Raw genomic sequence first — 16666 nt, 5'->3', positions numbered from 1 at the left:
CATCAGCAGACACAAAAGCATTTGTGCCTCTTTAACTTTCTCCCGTTTGTCACATTAGAACCACAAACTGTGATGTACATTATTGTAATGCAATTGTAATGTGAAGGACCAACACAAAGTAGTGCATAGGTATAAAATGGAAACAATAAGATACATGGCTGAAGATATCTAAGTGTGACGTGCAATTGGAGTCATCTGGAGTGGATAGAAAGCCAATAGAGTTGGCTAAGTAGCAGTGTGACATGAGAAAACCTCTGTGATTTGGTCCGGAGTCTGGGAGCAGTGCCCTGGACAACCTGCAAGTGATGCTTTGCTTATGAAGATGAAAAATGAGTTACACGAATCCAGTATCAATTATGCTGAAAATATGGTATGGAGAGCGCGTCAACATACATTTTCAAGACTTGCCACAAACTGTCCAAACTTTTCCAGTTCTCCTAGAGTAACTGTTTCCTAGAATTTCCTCCATGCTCTTGAGCCTGTGCTGAGAGACACAGGCAATGGCTCGTATTGATGTGGCATCCTGGTGGAGTTGGAGTGCCTGCGCAACCCCTGTAGGGTCCAGATATTGCCCCATGCTACCAGTAGTGACACTGACCCTGGTCAAATGCAAAACTACTGCAGAGTAGTCAAAAAATGAGGATGAAAAAAAATCTATGTGGCCTCCACCTGAAGGAACATTCCTATTTTTGGGGTGGTCTCATTGATTTCACTTTCGTAACACCAGAACGGCTCACAGTTGTTAACAACGGCCTCTACTACTGAACTGACTAGATCAATATTTCATGAGTCTAACTGACTTGACATGATACCCAGATTAGCTTCATTGAGCAATTTACTTTGATATAACCCATTCATTTTTGGAAAACTTCGAATGGACTTTCTGTTAACGTCACCGTTTTAAAGACTCTCATTTCCACAATTGTTTTAAGCGTTCCACTGAAAATTGTCCTGAAGAAAGATTCGCCCTGACCAGTGGATCTGAGCAGCTCCTCCAGAGTTGCCATCATGGCAGGCTTACATCTACTACGGTGCGCCACAAGGAACTCAGGGTCTTTAAAGTCAGTGTGTTCCAATCACAGTGCGGGTCAGAGGCTGTGCAGTACTGCAGAAAAGGTTAGGATTTTTGCCAGATGCCACAGTTCATGTATAAAGTACCAGGGAATTACACAAGCTAAACAGGAAGTCAAATCCCACATTCTGATAACATCTTGTATATTTCAAAATAAAATAATTCTGCAAACTCTTTATTTTTTTTCTTTGGCTGCACACTTCATAATTGGTGACACAGGTTTAAAAGTGCCTGGTGACCATTACATTTTTGTGAAAGGACAATGAAATAGTGCTTCTGCAGCCAAACACAGCTCCTGTTTGCGAGGCCCTTCCTTAATAATGCACTAGTTGCCGTGTGAACTCCCAGCAAGCATATGAACTTCTGCCTTAGCGATCTGTATCCGGCACCGCAGCAGGCCGCTGTTTCCCCAGGAGCAGTGTGAGAGGGGGGTTGTGGAGAAACACTGGATCAGGACCATACCTGCACCCGTAGTGGATGTGAGCCTGCCGTTACCCTCTTGCCTACTACCTAAAGTAATGCTCACTTATCCAGATTAAGTCATTTTAGGTGGCTGACCAAATCTTTGTAGGTTTGCAGTTGTGTCATGCTCTGTACATTTCTAGTCCTCTGTGAAATGCTTCAGGCCTGGGATATTGCTTTAAACTTTTTCACAACTTTTCCCTTCATCTGTCTGCTGTGTTTCCTGGTTTTCATGATGTTTTGTTTATTAATTTGATGACTTCTAAGAGGAGTTTGTTGCCCTAGACTTCATTCAATTAATCCCAATAACACACAATGACGTCTGTGGTTTGAACCTGACAAAATGTGGAAGAATATAAAGGGTTTACATTTTTTCAAGGCACTACAAGTGAAGTGAATCACTTGAAAAGTTAAATAAGAAAAACTAAATTGAAGGAAAAATAAAGTGCACACTCACAAAACAGTCTGTGTCCTTGGGGCCAGAGCAGCCACCGGCGCATTCTCGATGGCAGCAGTCGCTGACGTAAGGCCCGAAGCAGCGACCGTCACACTGCTCTGCACACACCGTTTTTGTCACTGCCCAAGAAGCGAGAAGACAGAATTTTAAAAGGTCTGACACACACACACACACACACACACACACACACACACACACACACACACACACACACACACGCACACACACACACACACATCCCTTAAGGAGACAATATCACCACCCTCAACTGGTCATCTTCAGTCATAGGCGCTCACAACTGTGAGGTGACACGGGCAAAATTAAAGGCTTCTGCTTCCTAAAGATCCATACAAGTGGATTTTTGAACACAAACTTACAGACAAACATAAAAAAAGAAAAGCGCAACAATGAAGCACCCACTCTTTCGCTCAACACCTGCCATAGAGGTGTCCTTGAGCAAGACTCTCATCCTCCAGCTTCAGTTCAGTGGCAAGCAGCTGAAAATTGTGCTTGGCAGGTATGAATCAGAGGTGGCATGTCGATGCTAGAGGAAAGGTAGTAATAATTTAAGGTTTTCCTGAGAAACAGTAAAATAAAGATTTCTGCTTACAAGAAAAAAATTTTTACTTTGAATTGCACTAAAATCAACGGCAACCTCATCTTTCTCATCACTGGTTTATGTGAGGCCAAATTCATACATTTTGTTTAATTTATTTACTACTTTCTGTTGCATAATTGATGTTGTTAAAACTATGTTTCAAAGTATTTATGAAAAAAGTAAGACACTTTATAAAACTTTATTACAAAAGTATATTTAGGGTCAATGTCAGGTTTCAGTATACAGTTCTGCTTCAGTTTTCTTTTTTTTTATAGATTGTCTCATATTTTCCTGAAGTTTCCTCTGATACACAATAAAAACACAGTAAATTATTTCATAGTAAGCCGATCAGGTCCTGCTGCAGCAAAGCATCCCGAACCATGAAACTGCCAGGTCTGTGCTACACTGTTGCAATGGATTTCTTTAACAGGAATGAAACATGTCCTCTGTTGTCATGTCCAAATAATTAAATTTTAGTCAAATCTGTGCAAAGAAGATTATTCCACGAGTCACCTCCTGGGACAGTCAAATTCAGTCTATTTCTGATTTTACAGGTATGCACTTTAAAATTAGCAGCTGCAAGTGCCTGCTGGAGATCCTGCAGTAACTTTCTGGGGGTTTTGGAGACTTCTTCCAGGATATTGCAGTCTGCTTCCAAGATAAACTGGCATGGAAGGCCAGAAAGGGGGCATTTTGAGTCGGAATAAAAGTAGGGCATGTCTTACTTTTAAAAACTGCATTTTTTTTACATTTTAATTAAAAAAAATATATATTTTTTCTTTCTCTCCTTTTTTGTTCATTTATGCTTTTCAGTACCGCTAGAACTGATATTAACTGTCCATGCGTTGCCTTAAGTTTTACACAACACAATTTACATTGTAACTGTGGCTTTACATTTCTTTGATACTGGAGCTAAAGAAGCAGTTTTCTTCACACTAGAAGGACACAGCAGACAACGACCAGCAGCAACGGCAGGTTGAAGGCATTAAAAACTGCTGAGCTGCAAACATAAAGGATGCAGAAGCAAAAGAAAAACAAGCCTCTGCTGTTTATTAGTCTGCGACAAACAGGACCACATCTGTCTAAAAGTGAACATATTGCATTTATATGAACAGCTGACACTTGTCTAGTTTTACACCTTGATTTGTTTTACTGAACATCCTATTTATTGTTGCAGAATATATTATTTCATTAAATTATCATTATCTTGAAATAACACAATAACAACCACAACAAATTGATTTAATACAGCTGTTTTGTTTTAAGTTTACATTGATTATAGTTTTTGAAACCACTGTAAATTATAGAAAACAACTTTTAAACATGTTTCCAGAGGTGTAAGCATAGACAAGATTTGTGTCATTTTCTCACATATATTAAGATAAAACAAAATTAGAGCAAGTGGTGTGTTTAATTTGCTTTGCCTGACAGAAACAGGATTATAAATGGAAACATGCTGCGGGCAAAATTCAAAATGATAAATTACTGAAAAAATGTTTCAGTAATTTTTTTAGTTTTTAGAAATTGTCACATTTATTTGCTGTTTCTCTTTTCTTTTTTCTTTATTAGTTCCACTTAGAATTTGAATGTACTCTTCCTAAATATAAATCCCTAAATAAAGCTTGATCTTATCTGAAAGAAGTCATGCTCCTCCGCTTGCACCCCATATGGGGCCTATATGTGTATGTGTACATTTTATTGAACTGGCCTGAACAACATCCAAATTGTGTCCACATATACATGCCAACTTATAAAGACTTACATATGGGGGACAAATGGTTATGAAATGGAGATAAGGAATTGGCCCCACTGTGTAATGTGGGGCCAATTTGATGCAGTTCACACTTAACCCCAAGTCACCTACAAATCTGTCTATAGGTTTATGGATACATGACTTTGCAAACTTAAACGGTTGAATTTGGTTATTGTGTAAAGACTTTGGGTGGTCACTGTTACTAGAGAAGTGCTCCACAAATTCTGTCCATTTATAGGGTCCGATTCTGATTTATTCCAAGCCATTTCCATATTTGGTCCCCATATGCTGGAGCATTGGCTGGTTTGTTTTGTTGACCAGTTCATTTCACAATAAAATAAAATAAATGTAGTAATTTAGTGAGTTGATCAGAGTTTCATTCTCTCTAAGTTTATCTTTATGTTCACAGAGACATGTCTTTCAGTACATAACTGGTGTTAGAAATCGGACCGTGTATGTGTTCACATTTTCATAACTCTTATTTACATAGACATAATTCCTTTTTTTTTGCTTTGGTTTAATATATGAGAAATAACACAGATAAAATATATTAACAGATAGAAAAGTATTTAAACATCACCAAGGTGAAAAGACACTGTTTTCCATCAAATGTTTTGGCCTGACTTCTTTTTCATCCTCCACTTGTCCATCTTCCTCCCTTTTTTACTACTACACAATGAAAATATCATGGTCACAGAGTCTCATCCAGAATGTCCATTTATAATTGTATCAAGGGGTGGGCAGTGAGGCTTTTTGTTGGACTACATGTTCATGTGTCAGGGCTGGACTGAGAATGAGTGGAAAAGCACCTGAAGTCCAAATTGAAATCCATGTCAACCATTTCTAAATATCCTACATATTTTCAATGTGTATCAAGTATTATGTGGTTGATTTTAAAGCTATTAAAATGCTGCTTGAAAGCTAAAGCAGAGAATACTTGAGTAAAAGCCAGGCTTGAGATTGAAATGAAGAAGAGGCAGATATAAACTACGTAGTGTATGCTTATTTCCATACTTACATGTTTGACACTGGCTTTCCTGAGGGCCCCAACAGCGTCCGTTACATGAGCGATGGCATCGTCTACCTGTAGAACAAAGCAAAACAACACACGGGGGCCGCACATCAGACAAACTCCCCTTCAAACTCTGAAGCAACAACACATCAAGGCAAGGTACTCCCCTCACATGCTAAGCGGCAAAACTTTCTCCTGACTAGTGACAGTGACACGTTTGTCGAAACTGCTCAGATGACGAGACAATAGGCTGCTTCTGGTCGACGAGGAACACAAGCGTGAAAAACGGGCCCTCTACTCCCTTTCTGTCACATGGAAAGTGGGACCTGACAGAGCACTCACAGCTCTCATCTGCCTGTGGCCCATCATCACGACTTAATTGACTATGGGTTAATTACAGAGTGAGTGGAACAACGCCGCCGATTGTCACCCAGCCCCTTCAGCCACTCCCACCATGGGGTCTTTAATGTTAAATACCGACTACATCTTGGCAACTGGCTCCAATTTGGCAACCTCGACTCCCACACACTCTCTTGTCATTTTTTTGTTGGCCCACCTCCTCCATGCTTTGGTGCTTTTATCCCCCTCCTCTTCCATCAGCACCATCTAATTAACTAAATAACAATGTTTCGTACATTTTGGATCCAAAGGTCTATCCCAAAATGTGTTTCCTCATCTTTCAGTAACCTGCTTTCCACAAGGTCTGTTAACAATCTATGATTTCAGGCCATTACTATACAAATGTTGTTTTGCTCAAGATGTTTTGGCAGAAAGATTTTGCGACAAAACTGAAGGCAACTTGGCTTTATAGTTTTGTGAATTTAAAATCATGCAAAAGCTTCATTGTAGCAGCTAAGTTGGGATTTGGAACCGCTCAGAACCAGAGTCTGTTTCAGGTTATGTTACTGTAATTATTCTTGGATTGGATATTGGGTTTATGCCACCAAGTGATCCACTAATCCAGATTTTGTGGTCCTGGCTGATTCAGTTAGAACAATTTAGAGCAGCTGTGTCCACAATCAGTTCTGAAGGGGCATTGTTCTGAATGTATTTGATGCTTCCCTGGTTTAATACCCCTCATTTTACATTGTGTCAAGGATCTTTACTTCAGTCTTTTCTGTCCAAAGGGCATCACTCCAGAGGTCTCATGGTTCATACAGATGTAACTTGACAATCGTAATTGACGCTGCCATGTTATTCTTCTCATGTTTTTAAACCTTTTATCTTCAAAACGTCCAACTAGCCCTTTTAGCCCTTTAATAAAAATCCAATCATGAATGTTAACATTTAACATGCTATGTGAGAACTGCAGAACCTGGGATGGAAATATTTTACATGTCTCTCATGTAAAATGATGGAATTAAAACTGTTTAGAAACGGCCTTTAAACCCCTTCCCGGTTGATAGGCAACAGCATTTGCTTTTCAAAGGTGCACCTTGGCATTGTGTTATCACCAGTTTGCCAAAACTCCAGCTTGGATAGGGGTGGTCACAATAGTAACTATAGTTTAGCAGCAAGGGAGCAAATATTTTTTTCCACTCACTACCATTTGATGCCACACCTGTTCAGGTTAACCTGTTGGCTCATAAAAGCTTGAGAAATGTCTTCCTTATCTTTTCAATTGACTAAATGGTCTATCTATACACAGAGACAGATTTGCAAGAGTCTGTCTTCAACCGCCAGTTCGTCTGACACCAAATGTCCACTGGACAGAGGCAAGTGGGCCACTTCAAACCAGCTGTCAGCTTTATTGAGTTTTACAAAGAGTGCAGCAGACAGCAGCTCCATGGGCCTTGCTGCAGAGCCACACTGGTATAACTACAATGGAAAGATTCACATGTTGATCTAACACTAAGTGATGTCGCTTCCAAATCCCCACCAGGCAAACAGAATAAAACAAAAGGGATAGGCCATGAATGTTCATGCACATGTCTGTGGGGATATCAGGGAAAGTCTCCTAAAACAAAAAATCTGACTTCAAAGGTTTTGGACTTTACTCACATCCGTTGTTGCTGTTGTTGGATGGAACCACCAGCAGCTCCGCCTGGGGGTTCTTGATAATATCACGCCAGTGGATAGTGTCGGCGTGGCACAGGAACTTGTTCTGGTCAACGTAAACGCCCCCGCTCAGTATCTCTGCATGTGGAGAGAAAACGACAAAAAGAAAAATGAGCAGCGAGCCATGGATTTATGGCGGATTTATGGTACATGTACACGATGGCAGGAAATCAATACTCCAAGGTTAACTCTTGTGCTTCTTTTGTCTCAAAGTCCCGTGTTGCAAACTGTGTTCCCTTTATGCACGTCTGAGCATGAAGGTAAATGCTATTGACAAATGTGCACGGTAATTCAATGTCACATCCACAGGCACTGATGGGTTGAATAAAGAGACCAATCAACTAAAGACAGGTAAATTAATTTTATATGCAAACTTAACAACAAATCTTTTCAGGAAAGTATATTATGTATTTTCAAATTTATGCACTGAATAGGCTGAAAGGGGAAACTGGAAACAGCACTGATATATTTAGAGTATCTATATTTTTCAGTAAGTATCTCCCAGCCTGGAGTGAACTTGAATCATCAAACTGTTACAATTCCAGTGTCTTCAAAAAGGGACTTTGGCGTTTCCTACCTACATTGCCAGAAAATTGTCCATTCTACCTTTAACAGGGAAGCTGCTCAGAATTGTTGGGCAGTAATCTGCCCAACAATTTTTTGCTGCTAAAAGAAAAGCACCCCCACAACAAGATGCAACCACTGCCACAACTCAAAATCAGGGATATTGTTTTCACAGGTCTTCATTTAAGACAATACATTTAATTTTGGTCTCAACCAATCAGATAACCATCTTCCAAAGTTTGATTGCAGTATCAGCTGGTTGCACTGTATTCTATTCTGACCGATTGAAAAGGGCAGCATACCAATAGATTACAGACTTTTCAGCTTTGTATTTCTCTAAATAGTTGAAAAGCGTGTATCTTTTTTCTTTGTGTTTGTCTATCATAAAATTCTTTTCAAATAAATTTAGGTTTGTTGTTATAATGTGACAAAAAACTTAAAAATGTTCAAAGAGTTTAGCACATCAACTGCTTAATAAATCAGGCTTCTTGATCATGTCATTCTATTGAAGGTTAGCAACACTACCATCAAAGGCAGGATCCTCATACAGAGTAGGCTCAAATAGCAAAAATATGTTTTCTCTCAAGGACCAGTGGCCTTAACAGATGCCAGAGTAGGATAATAAAGCCTAATCCCTCTCTAAGTTGCTAATCCAGGTTTTGGACACAGACGCTGACTATAATGATGCCGCTGTAATCCACCTCCCTCCAGAGCCATGACCTAAGGCAGAAGAGCCACCGCTGGTGCTTCCTTTTTCTCTGCAACTGCAGCCGAATGCATTGTTAAACCTCGTGAGGGGGGGATTTAGATGCAATCACCTTGCATCCCTGTATCCTCAAATACGGCCTTACTCCAGAAAAGTACTTGTCATAATAAATTAAATTTAATTTAAAATAACTTGGAATGCGACTCAGATTAGGGATGGATAAGCTTAGAAATAAAAGAGGGGCATTGTCTCTCCTGGGCAGATTATTAACAGCGTATGAATTATGCGGACGCTTCAGCAGCTCGGGAAGCCACACACAGGAAGCTAATCATTACCATCCGACACCCTGATTAAGGAAGTGGGCCTTGGTGGAGACAGGGACATTTATTCACAGCCCTCTTTAGAGGTGACATGGCGCTCCGTCTGCCTGCTGAATGGCCTACAGCCGAAGCTTCATGTAATCATGTTCCCGTCACAATGGACCATTTATCACAGGGGGTGTTTACAACCATAAATGGGCTGGGTGATTCATAAGTTGTGCCTTGTTCAAATAATGCAAAGAATGCTCTTAGAAATAGTTTTGAGAGAAGAAGCTACCCAGCACAGAGTTTGAGAGATGCACCCAGAAGCCTTTTTTCCTCCAACAGATTATAGCATGGTTGCCCTGAAGTCACCTTGGCGATGGCGGGCCAAAGCCAGCAATATTCACTCAGTGTGGCGTTGCAAAGATGCAGGCGGAGGCATTTCTCTTGGCATGCTTTCTTCTCTCAACATTGCCGGATGCACCGTGATGAATAAGGTGCTCTACGGTCACTCAGAAAGAAATTAACTCCTGACTTTGACAGACGTGGTCATGCCGCATGGTAACTGCCGGTCTTTATGTAGCAAAAAACACCACAGAGCCTTGAAGTCTCTGAATAATGTTTTAGTTTCGGTGGAAACACAGACTCAGCAGAAGTGCTTGGCGATTTTGTAACATAGGAGGGGATTTACGGTAACTTTGGTTTTGCAGTGCAGGAAGCATACACAGGGTCCTCCTGAAACATTTTAAATGTCCAAGTTCTGTTCCAGTCTCAAATTCCTGCAAAAATACAGCGGTTCACTGGAAATGTACACTTTAAAAATGTAAACTGAGAATGGATGGATGGATGGATAGAAGGATGGAAGGATGGACAGATGGATGCGCGGACAGACAGGTGGTAATTGTTATGATATATTTTTCTGGGATGAACCCGGACACAGCACGCACACACAGAGTCAGTTCTTATGAGTGAGTATTATTGAATAGTTTGGAAGATGGAGGATGAGACCAGAGTCTTACAACGGACGGAGGTGAAGGGTGTAGAAGCTGGCTGGCACGAGGAGTGTGGAGAGACTGACCGGGAGGAACTCTGGAGCCGAGCACTGGAGAGCAGGACATTTGAGCAGAGCCGTGGAGCGCAGAGCATCAGAGCCGAGCAGAGCAGTGGCGAGCAGAACGTCAGAGCCGAGCAGAGCATCGGAGCCGAGCATCAGAGCCGAGCAGAGGCGAGCAGAACGTCAGAGTCGAGCAGTGGCGAGCAGATCATCAGAGCCGAGCAGAGGCGAGCAGAGCATCGGAGCCGAGCAGAGCATCAGAGCCGAGCAGAGCCGAGCAGATCATCAGAGCCGAGTAGAGGCGAGCAGAACGTCAGAGCCGAGCAGTGGCGAGCAGAGCATCAGAGCTGAGCAGAGGCGAGCAGAACCTCAGAGCCGAGTAGTGGAGCACAGGACGTCCGAGCCGTGCAGTGGAGGGCTGAACGTCCGAGCCGAGCGGTGGAGGTCTGAACGTCTGAGCCGAGCGGTGGAGGTCTGAACGTCTGAGCCGAGCGGTGGAGGTCTGAACTTCTGAGCTGAATACTGGAGGAAACAAAACTGTCGGAAAGTCTATGGGCTGACTGTAACATGACCAGGTGAACGGAGTCTTCAGGCTGACGGGTACGAACGGAGCTGACAAGAAAAACTGGCAGGGACTGAGCGGGAGTGAACGCTATGGACCGGCGACGGGAACAGAAAGAGGTGAGTCTGATAAAGCGGTGGGAACAGGTGGAAGCAGTTGTGGGTTAATTGCAGCCTGCCAGGTGAAACTGATCAGGCTGCACAGGAACAAGAGAGAGGGAGAGAGGCTCAGCATGCAGCCAATAAGCTGCATCCTGACAGTACCCCCCCCCCAAGGCCGGACACCGGACGGCCCAGAATCCCCACGCCGGGCGGGTGGAGGGGGCCCAGGAAGGCGGGCAAGAGTCGAAACCGAACTCTGAGGGACCAAAGAGCCTGCAAACACAAAAGGGGCCAGAGAATACGGGGAACCAAAGGGGCCAGAGAACACTGATGTGCCAAAGCACAATCAGGGGGCGGCACATCAGGGAAAGGCACGAACGCTTGACTGCGCCGGGGGAAAAAGCGAGTGCTTGGCAGCGCTGGGGAAAGAGCGAGCGCAACACAGCGCCAAAGGGAAGGAACGGGCGCAACACAGCGCCAAAGGGAAGGAACGGGCGCAACACAGCGCCAAAGGGAAGGAACGGGCGCAACACAGCGCCAAAAGGGAAAGAACGGGCGTACACAACGCCAAAAGGAAAGGATCGGGCGTAAGGAAACGCCAAAAAGGGAAGGATCGGGCGTATGGAAACGCCAAAAAGGGAAGGATCGGGCGTATGGAAACGCCAAAAGGGAAGGAACGGGCGTATGGAAACGCCAAGGGGAAGGAACGGGCGTATGGAAACGCCAAGGGCAAGGAACGGGCGTGTGGAAACGCCAAGGAGAAACAACGCCGAAGCGTGAGAGGAGCGCTGGGGCCCAAGGAGCGAGATCGCCGGGGCGTGAGGGAAACGCCGAGGCGAAACGGACGCATGACAGCGTCAAGGGGAAAATATAGGCGTACGAAAACGCCAAGAGGGAAGAACGGACGTACTTAACGCCAAAGGAAAAGAACGGGCGTACAAAACGCCAAGGGGAAAGAACGGGCGTACTTAACGCCAAAGGGAAGGAACGGGCGTACTTAACGCCAAAGGGAAGGAACGGGCGTACTTAACGCCAAAGGGAAGGTACGGGCGTACTTAACGCCAAAGGGAAGGTACGGGCGTACTTAACGCCAAGGGGAAGGAACGGGCGTACTTAACGCCAAAGGGAAGGAACGGGCGTACTTAACGCCAAAGGGAAGGAACGGGCGTACTTAACGCCAAAGGGAAGGAACGGGCGTACTTAACGCCTAAGGGAAGGAACGGGCGTACTTAACGCCAAAGGGAAGGAACGGGCGTACTTAACGCCAAAGGGAAGGAACGGGCGTACTTAACGCCAAAGGGAAGGAACGGGCGTACTTAACGCCGAGGGGAAGGAACGGGCGTACTTAACGCCAAAGGGAAGGAACGGGCGTACTTAACGCCAAAGGGAAGGAACAGGCGTACTTAACGCCAAAGGGAAGGATAGGCGTACGACAACGCCAGAGGGAAGAATAAGCGTACGACAACGCCAGAGGGAAGAACAAGCGTACGACATCGCCAGAGGGAAGAACAGGCGTACGACAACGCCAGAGGGAAGAACAGGCGTACGACAACGCCAGAGGGAAGAACAGGCGTACGACAACGCCAGAGGGAAGAACAGGCGTACGACAACGCCAGAGGGAAGAACAGGCGTACGACAACGCCAGAGGGAAGAGCAAGCGTACGACAACGCCAGAGGGAAGAACAAGCGTACGACAACGCCAGAGGGAAGAGCAAGCGTACGACAACGCCAGAGGGAAGAACGGGCGTACTTAACGCCTAAGGGAAGAACAGGCGTACGACAACGCCAGAGGGAAGAACAGGCGTACGACAACGCCAGAGGGAAGAGCAAGCGTACGACAACGCCAGAGGGAAGAACAAGCGTACGACAACGCCAGAGGGAAGAACAGGCGTACGAAAACACCAAGGCTCAACAACTCCTGCTGGAACACGACTGGTGTACAGAAACGCCAGGGGAAAACCCGCCGGGGCGTGAGGGAAACACCGGGGCTTGGGGAAGAGAACGCCGGGGCGTGGGGAGAACGCCGGGGCGCGAGGAAGAAGAATGCCGGGGCGCAAAGGGAACGCCGGGGCACAAGGGAAACAGGAATATCTAAAACACCAGGGAACAAGAACGGAGGGCGTACTAACACGCCGAGGAACCGAGAAAAGAGGGCGTCCTAACACGCCGGGGAACCACGAATTAGAGGGCGTCCTAACACGCCGGGAAACCGAGAATCAGAGGACGTCCTAGCACGCTGGGGAACCGAGAATCAGAAGGCGTCCTAACACGCCGGGGAACACTAAATCTAAACGCCAGGAAAACAGGACCTAAACACCAGGGAACTAGAGGGTGAGCTAGGCAGCAACAGGCCAAGCGCGCCAGAGGGCACAGACAGCGACTTAAGCACCGGAGGGCTCTGGCAGCGACCTGCGTGCGCTGGGCAGCGACAGGTTGGCGCACCAGAGGGCTCAGCCGGCGACATAGGGGCGCCGGAGGGCTCTGGCAGCGCCTAAACAAGGGAACAACAACAAGAGGGTGAGCTAGGCAGTAACAGGCCAGGCGCGCCAGAGGGCACAGACAGCGACTTAAGCACCGGAGGGCTCTGGCGGCGACCTGCGTGCACTGGGTAGCGACAGGCTGGCGCACCAGAGGGCTCAGCCGGCGACATGGGTGCGCCGGAGGGCTCTGGCAGCGACCTGCACGCGCCTAAACAGGGGAACAACACAGATACACTAGGGCAAGACAGAACAAAACAACTACGGAAGGGAACTAAACTAACCTAAACAGGGCAAAACATACAACGAAAACAGGAGAAGGGTGTAGGGACCTAGAAAGCGCAGGGACCTAGAGAACGCAGGGACCTTTAAGAGCGCTGGACTCCATCCAACGCAGGAACCCATACAGCGCAGGAACCCAGATGGCGCAGGAACCCTGACACCTAAATACTAAAGGGGGGAAAAATAAGGACAAAACAAAACTAAAAATAAGAAAAAAAACAAAAAACAAATACAGAACAAGACTAGAACTACAGGGCTAGGACAGAAACTACAGAGGCTAGACTGGAATTACAGGGGCTAGACTGAAACTACGGGGGCTAGACAGGGACTACAGGGTCAAGACAGGGACTACAGAGCTAACGAAACTACAGGGCTGAAACTGAAAAATCAAAACAAGACTGGTAAACTAGGAAATGAACCAAAAGCTAAAGCAAAACTATGAAACGAAACAGAACAGGGAGATGAGGGCAAGTACGACTAAATTAATGAAAAACTAGATAACTAAAGCTAGAAATCTGTACAGAAGCAAGCAAGAAGTCTAAAATAAAAAACTGGAACTCAAAAACAAAACTCAGAAGACTAAGGCGAACCTAGAACACTAAATCAGGGCTATGGCTAAAACAAGAAGACGGAGAACAAAACCCGAACTAGCTGACTAAGAAAACCAAAAACTAGACTACTAAAAAAAAACCCGAACGACTAGAGTAAACCTGGGACACAAAAACCCGGACAAAACCAACAAAATAAAACACAATACTCAAAAGCAACATAAATCTCAAAAAATCCTAAGTAAAGCAAAAACTAAGGTTGAGCCAAAACAAAGAACAGAAGGCGGAAATAAATCTTCTAAAACAATAAAAAATATACAAAAAGACTAGAAACTAAAGCAGATCTAGAACACAACACCAAAAAATAACTCCAAACAAAAACCAGAAGGCGCTGGGCAGCAAAGTCTGAATCTGCTGGGCAGCAGCAAAAGTTAACGCTGGGCAGCGACGACGAGGAGCGCCGTCTTTAACGGCTGCGCAGCGTAGGAGGCGGAACTTGCAAAAGACGAACCAGGAAACAGAGTCAGAAGCGGGGCGTCGCGGATGCGACCTCGGCAGACGAACCAGAAGCGTAACGTCGCAATCCAGCGACCATGGCGAAACAGAGGCAAGGCGTCGCCGCACGGCGACCCAGGCGAGGCGAGACGGAAGCGTGGCGTCGCAACTTTGCGACCCAGGCGAGACGAACCGGAGGCGAGGCAGATCCTACCAGCTTCTACACCAGGCTCTGTGCGTGCTCGGGTTCATCCCTTGGCCGGTCCATAATGTTATGATATATTTTTCTGGGATGAACCCGGACACAGCACGCACACACAGAGTCAGTTCTTATGAGTGAGTATTATTGAATAGTTTGGAAGATGGAGGATGAGACCAGAGTCTTACAACGGACGGAGGTGAAGGGTGTAGAAGCTGGCTGGCACGAGGAGTGTGGAGAGACTGACCGGGAGGAACTCTGGAGCCGAGCACTGGAGAGCAGGACATTTGAGCAGAGCCGTGGAGCGCAGAGCATCAGAGCCGAGCAGAGCAGTGGCGAGCAGAACGTCAGAGCCGAGCAGAGCATCGGAGCCGAGCATCAGAGCCGAGCAGAGGCGAGCAGAACGTCAGAGTCGAGCAGTGGCGAGCAGATCATCAGAGCCGAGCAGAGGCGAGCAGAGCATCGGAGCCGAGCAGAGCATCAGAGCCGAGCAGAGCCGAGCAGATCATCAGAGCCGAGTAGAGGCGAGCAGAACGTCAGAGCCGAGCAGTGGCGAGCAGAGCATCAGAGCTGAGCAGAGGCGAGCAGAACCTCAGAGCCGAGTAGTGGAGCACAGGACGTCCGAGCCGTGCAGTGGAGGGCTGAACGTCCGAGCCGAGCGGTGGAGGTCTGAACGTCTGAGCCGAGCGGTGGAGGTCTGAACGTCTGAGCCGAGCGGTGGAGGTCTGAACTTCTGAGCTGAATACTGGAGGAAACAAAACTGTCGGAAAGTCTATGGGCTGACTGTAACATGACCAGGTGAACGGAGTCTTCAGGCTGACGGGTACGAACGGAGCTGACAAGAAAAACTGGCAGGGACTGAGCGGGAGTGAACGCTATGGACCGGCGACGGGAACAGAAAGAGGTGAGTCTGATAAAGCGGTGGGAACAGGTGGAAGCAGTTGTGGGTTAATTGCAGCCTGCCAGGTGAAACTGATCAGGCTGCACAGGAACAAGAGAGAGGGAGAGAGGCTCAGCATGCAGCCAATAAGCTGCATCCTGACAGTAATATTTTATTTAACTAATATTTTTCAGCACTCTAATGACCTTTTTCATACTTTCTACACCCAAAGAACAGTTTCAAAACACACTGCTCCTCTCTACCGGATTGCATTGGAACCATGTTTCCACCAAAAAGGAGAACATTTGCCCTCATTGCAATGCAGACAACATCATGGTCTGGGGAAATCTGTGAAATTCTCGTTTGAGGTTTTAAGATAATTGTCATCACATGTCAGAGAAAGTTAACTCAGTTCCTGAGTAATACACGGCCTCACCGTAAAACATATTGACCTTAGAGATAGAGATGTTTTAAAGGATGTGTGAAAAAGTGCCCTGTCACAGGTCCAAAAGGACGCCGATGGTTATTGGGGCATTATTGACTTAACAGAAGTGGTGGAGGTGCTTTGAGTTCCCCAGACAGTCAAAAAACTAAATAGGAGAAAAATACAAAAAATACAACCTGAACTACCTTTTACACCTGGGACCTTTGGGTAATGGCAGATATAATCGATTTTGATATTTTACGGAGCGCTGTCCCTCTGCTAGCCACCCAGTACTGCCCCCAAATGTTCTTTTAAATGCCAGCGGCCTTACTCCAGCCGACAAATTGCCAACTATACTGTCCATCCAAGCAGGGGCACTAACTCTTCCAGCGTGGTGGATGACAAGCCTCGACCAGGTGGCCATTCATTACTGGGCCGTGGCTGCCTGCTCCACTCAAGCACCCCCAACTCCATCACTCGATGTTTCGATCAGGGAAGCTACAGTTGACTGTCCCTCATGGTGTACCCTTGAAACCACCCTCCTCCATCCAGTCCTCCTCCCTTTCACTTCCCCTTTGATTCACAGGTCATCATAAAAACAATTTTCCTGCATCGTCAGTGCAGGCTAAGGACTTGGAGAGGCACTGCTACTCCTGACAA

At 45.9% G+C, this 16666-nt stretch overlaps 1 protein-coding gene across 1 annotated transcript in view; it reads right to left on the bottom strand.

Annotated features, from left to right (window-relative positions):
- Positions 1 to 8693, bottom strand: part of LOC105931061 (receptor tyrosine-protein kinase erbB-4) — a 67529-nt gene extending 58836 nt beyond the window's left edge. Inside the window, exons 1-4 of the mRNA XM_036128538.1 lie at positions 8678 to 8693; positions 7356 to 7490; positions 5361 to 5426; positions 1992 to 2110 (exon numbers count right to left, since the gene is read on the bottom strand). Coding sequence (XP_035984431.1) covers positions 1992 to 2110; positions 5361 to 5426; positions 7356 to 7490; positions 8678 to 8693 — 336 coding nt within the window. The remainder of the gene's footprint in view (positions 1 to 1991; positions 2111 to 5360; positions 5427 to 7355; positions 7491 to 8677) is intronic.
- Between the last annotated feature and the right edge of the window lie 7973 nt (positions 8694 to 16666).

Source organism: Fundulus heteroclitus, chromosome 24, assembly GCF_011125445.2.
Source record: "Fundulus heteroclitus isolate FHET01 chromosome 24, MU-UCD_Fhet_4.1, whole genome shotgun sequence".
NCBI lineage: Eukaryota > Metazoa > Chordata > Actinopteri > Cyprinodontiformes > Fundulidae > Fundulus > Fundulus heteroclitus.
The sequence above is the reverse complement of the archived record's forward strand: the minus strand, read 5'-3'. Positions and strand labels throughout refer to the sequence as shown.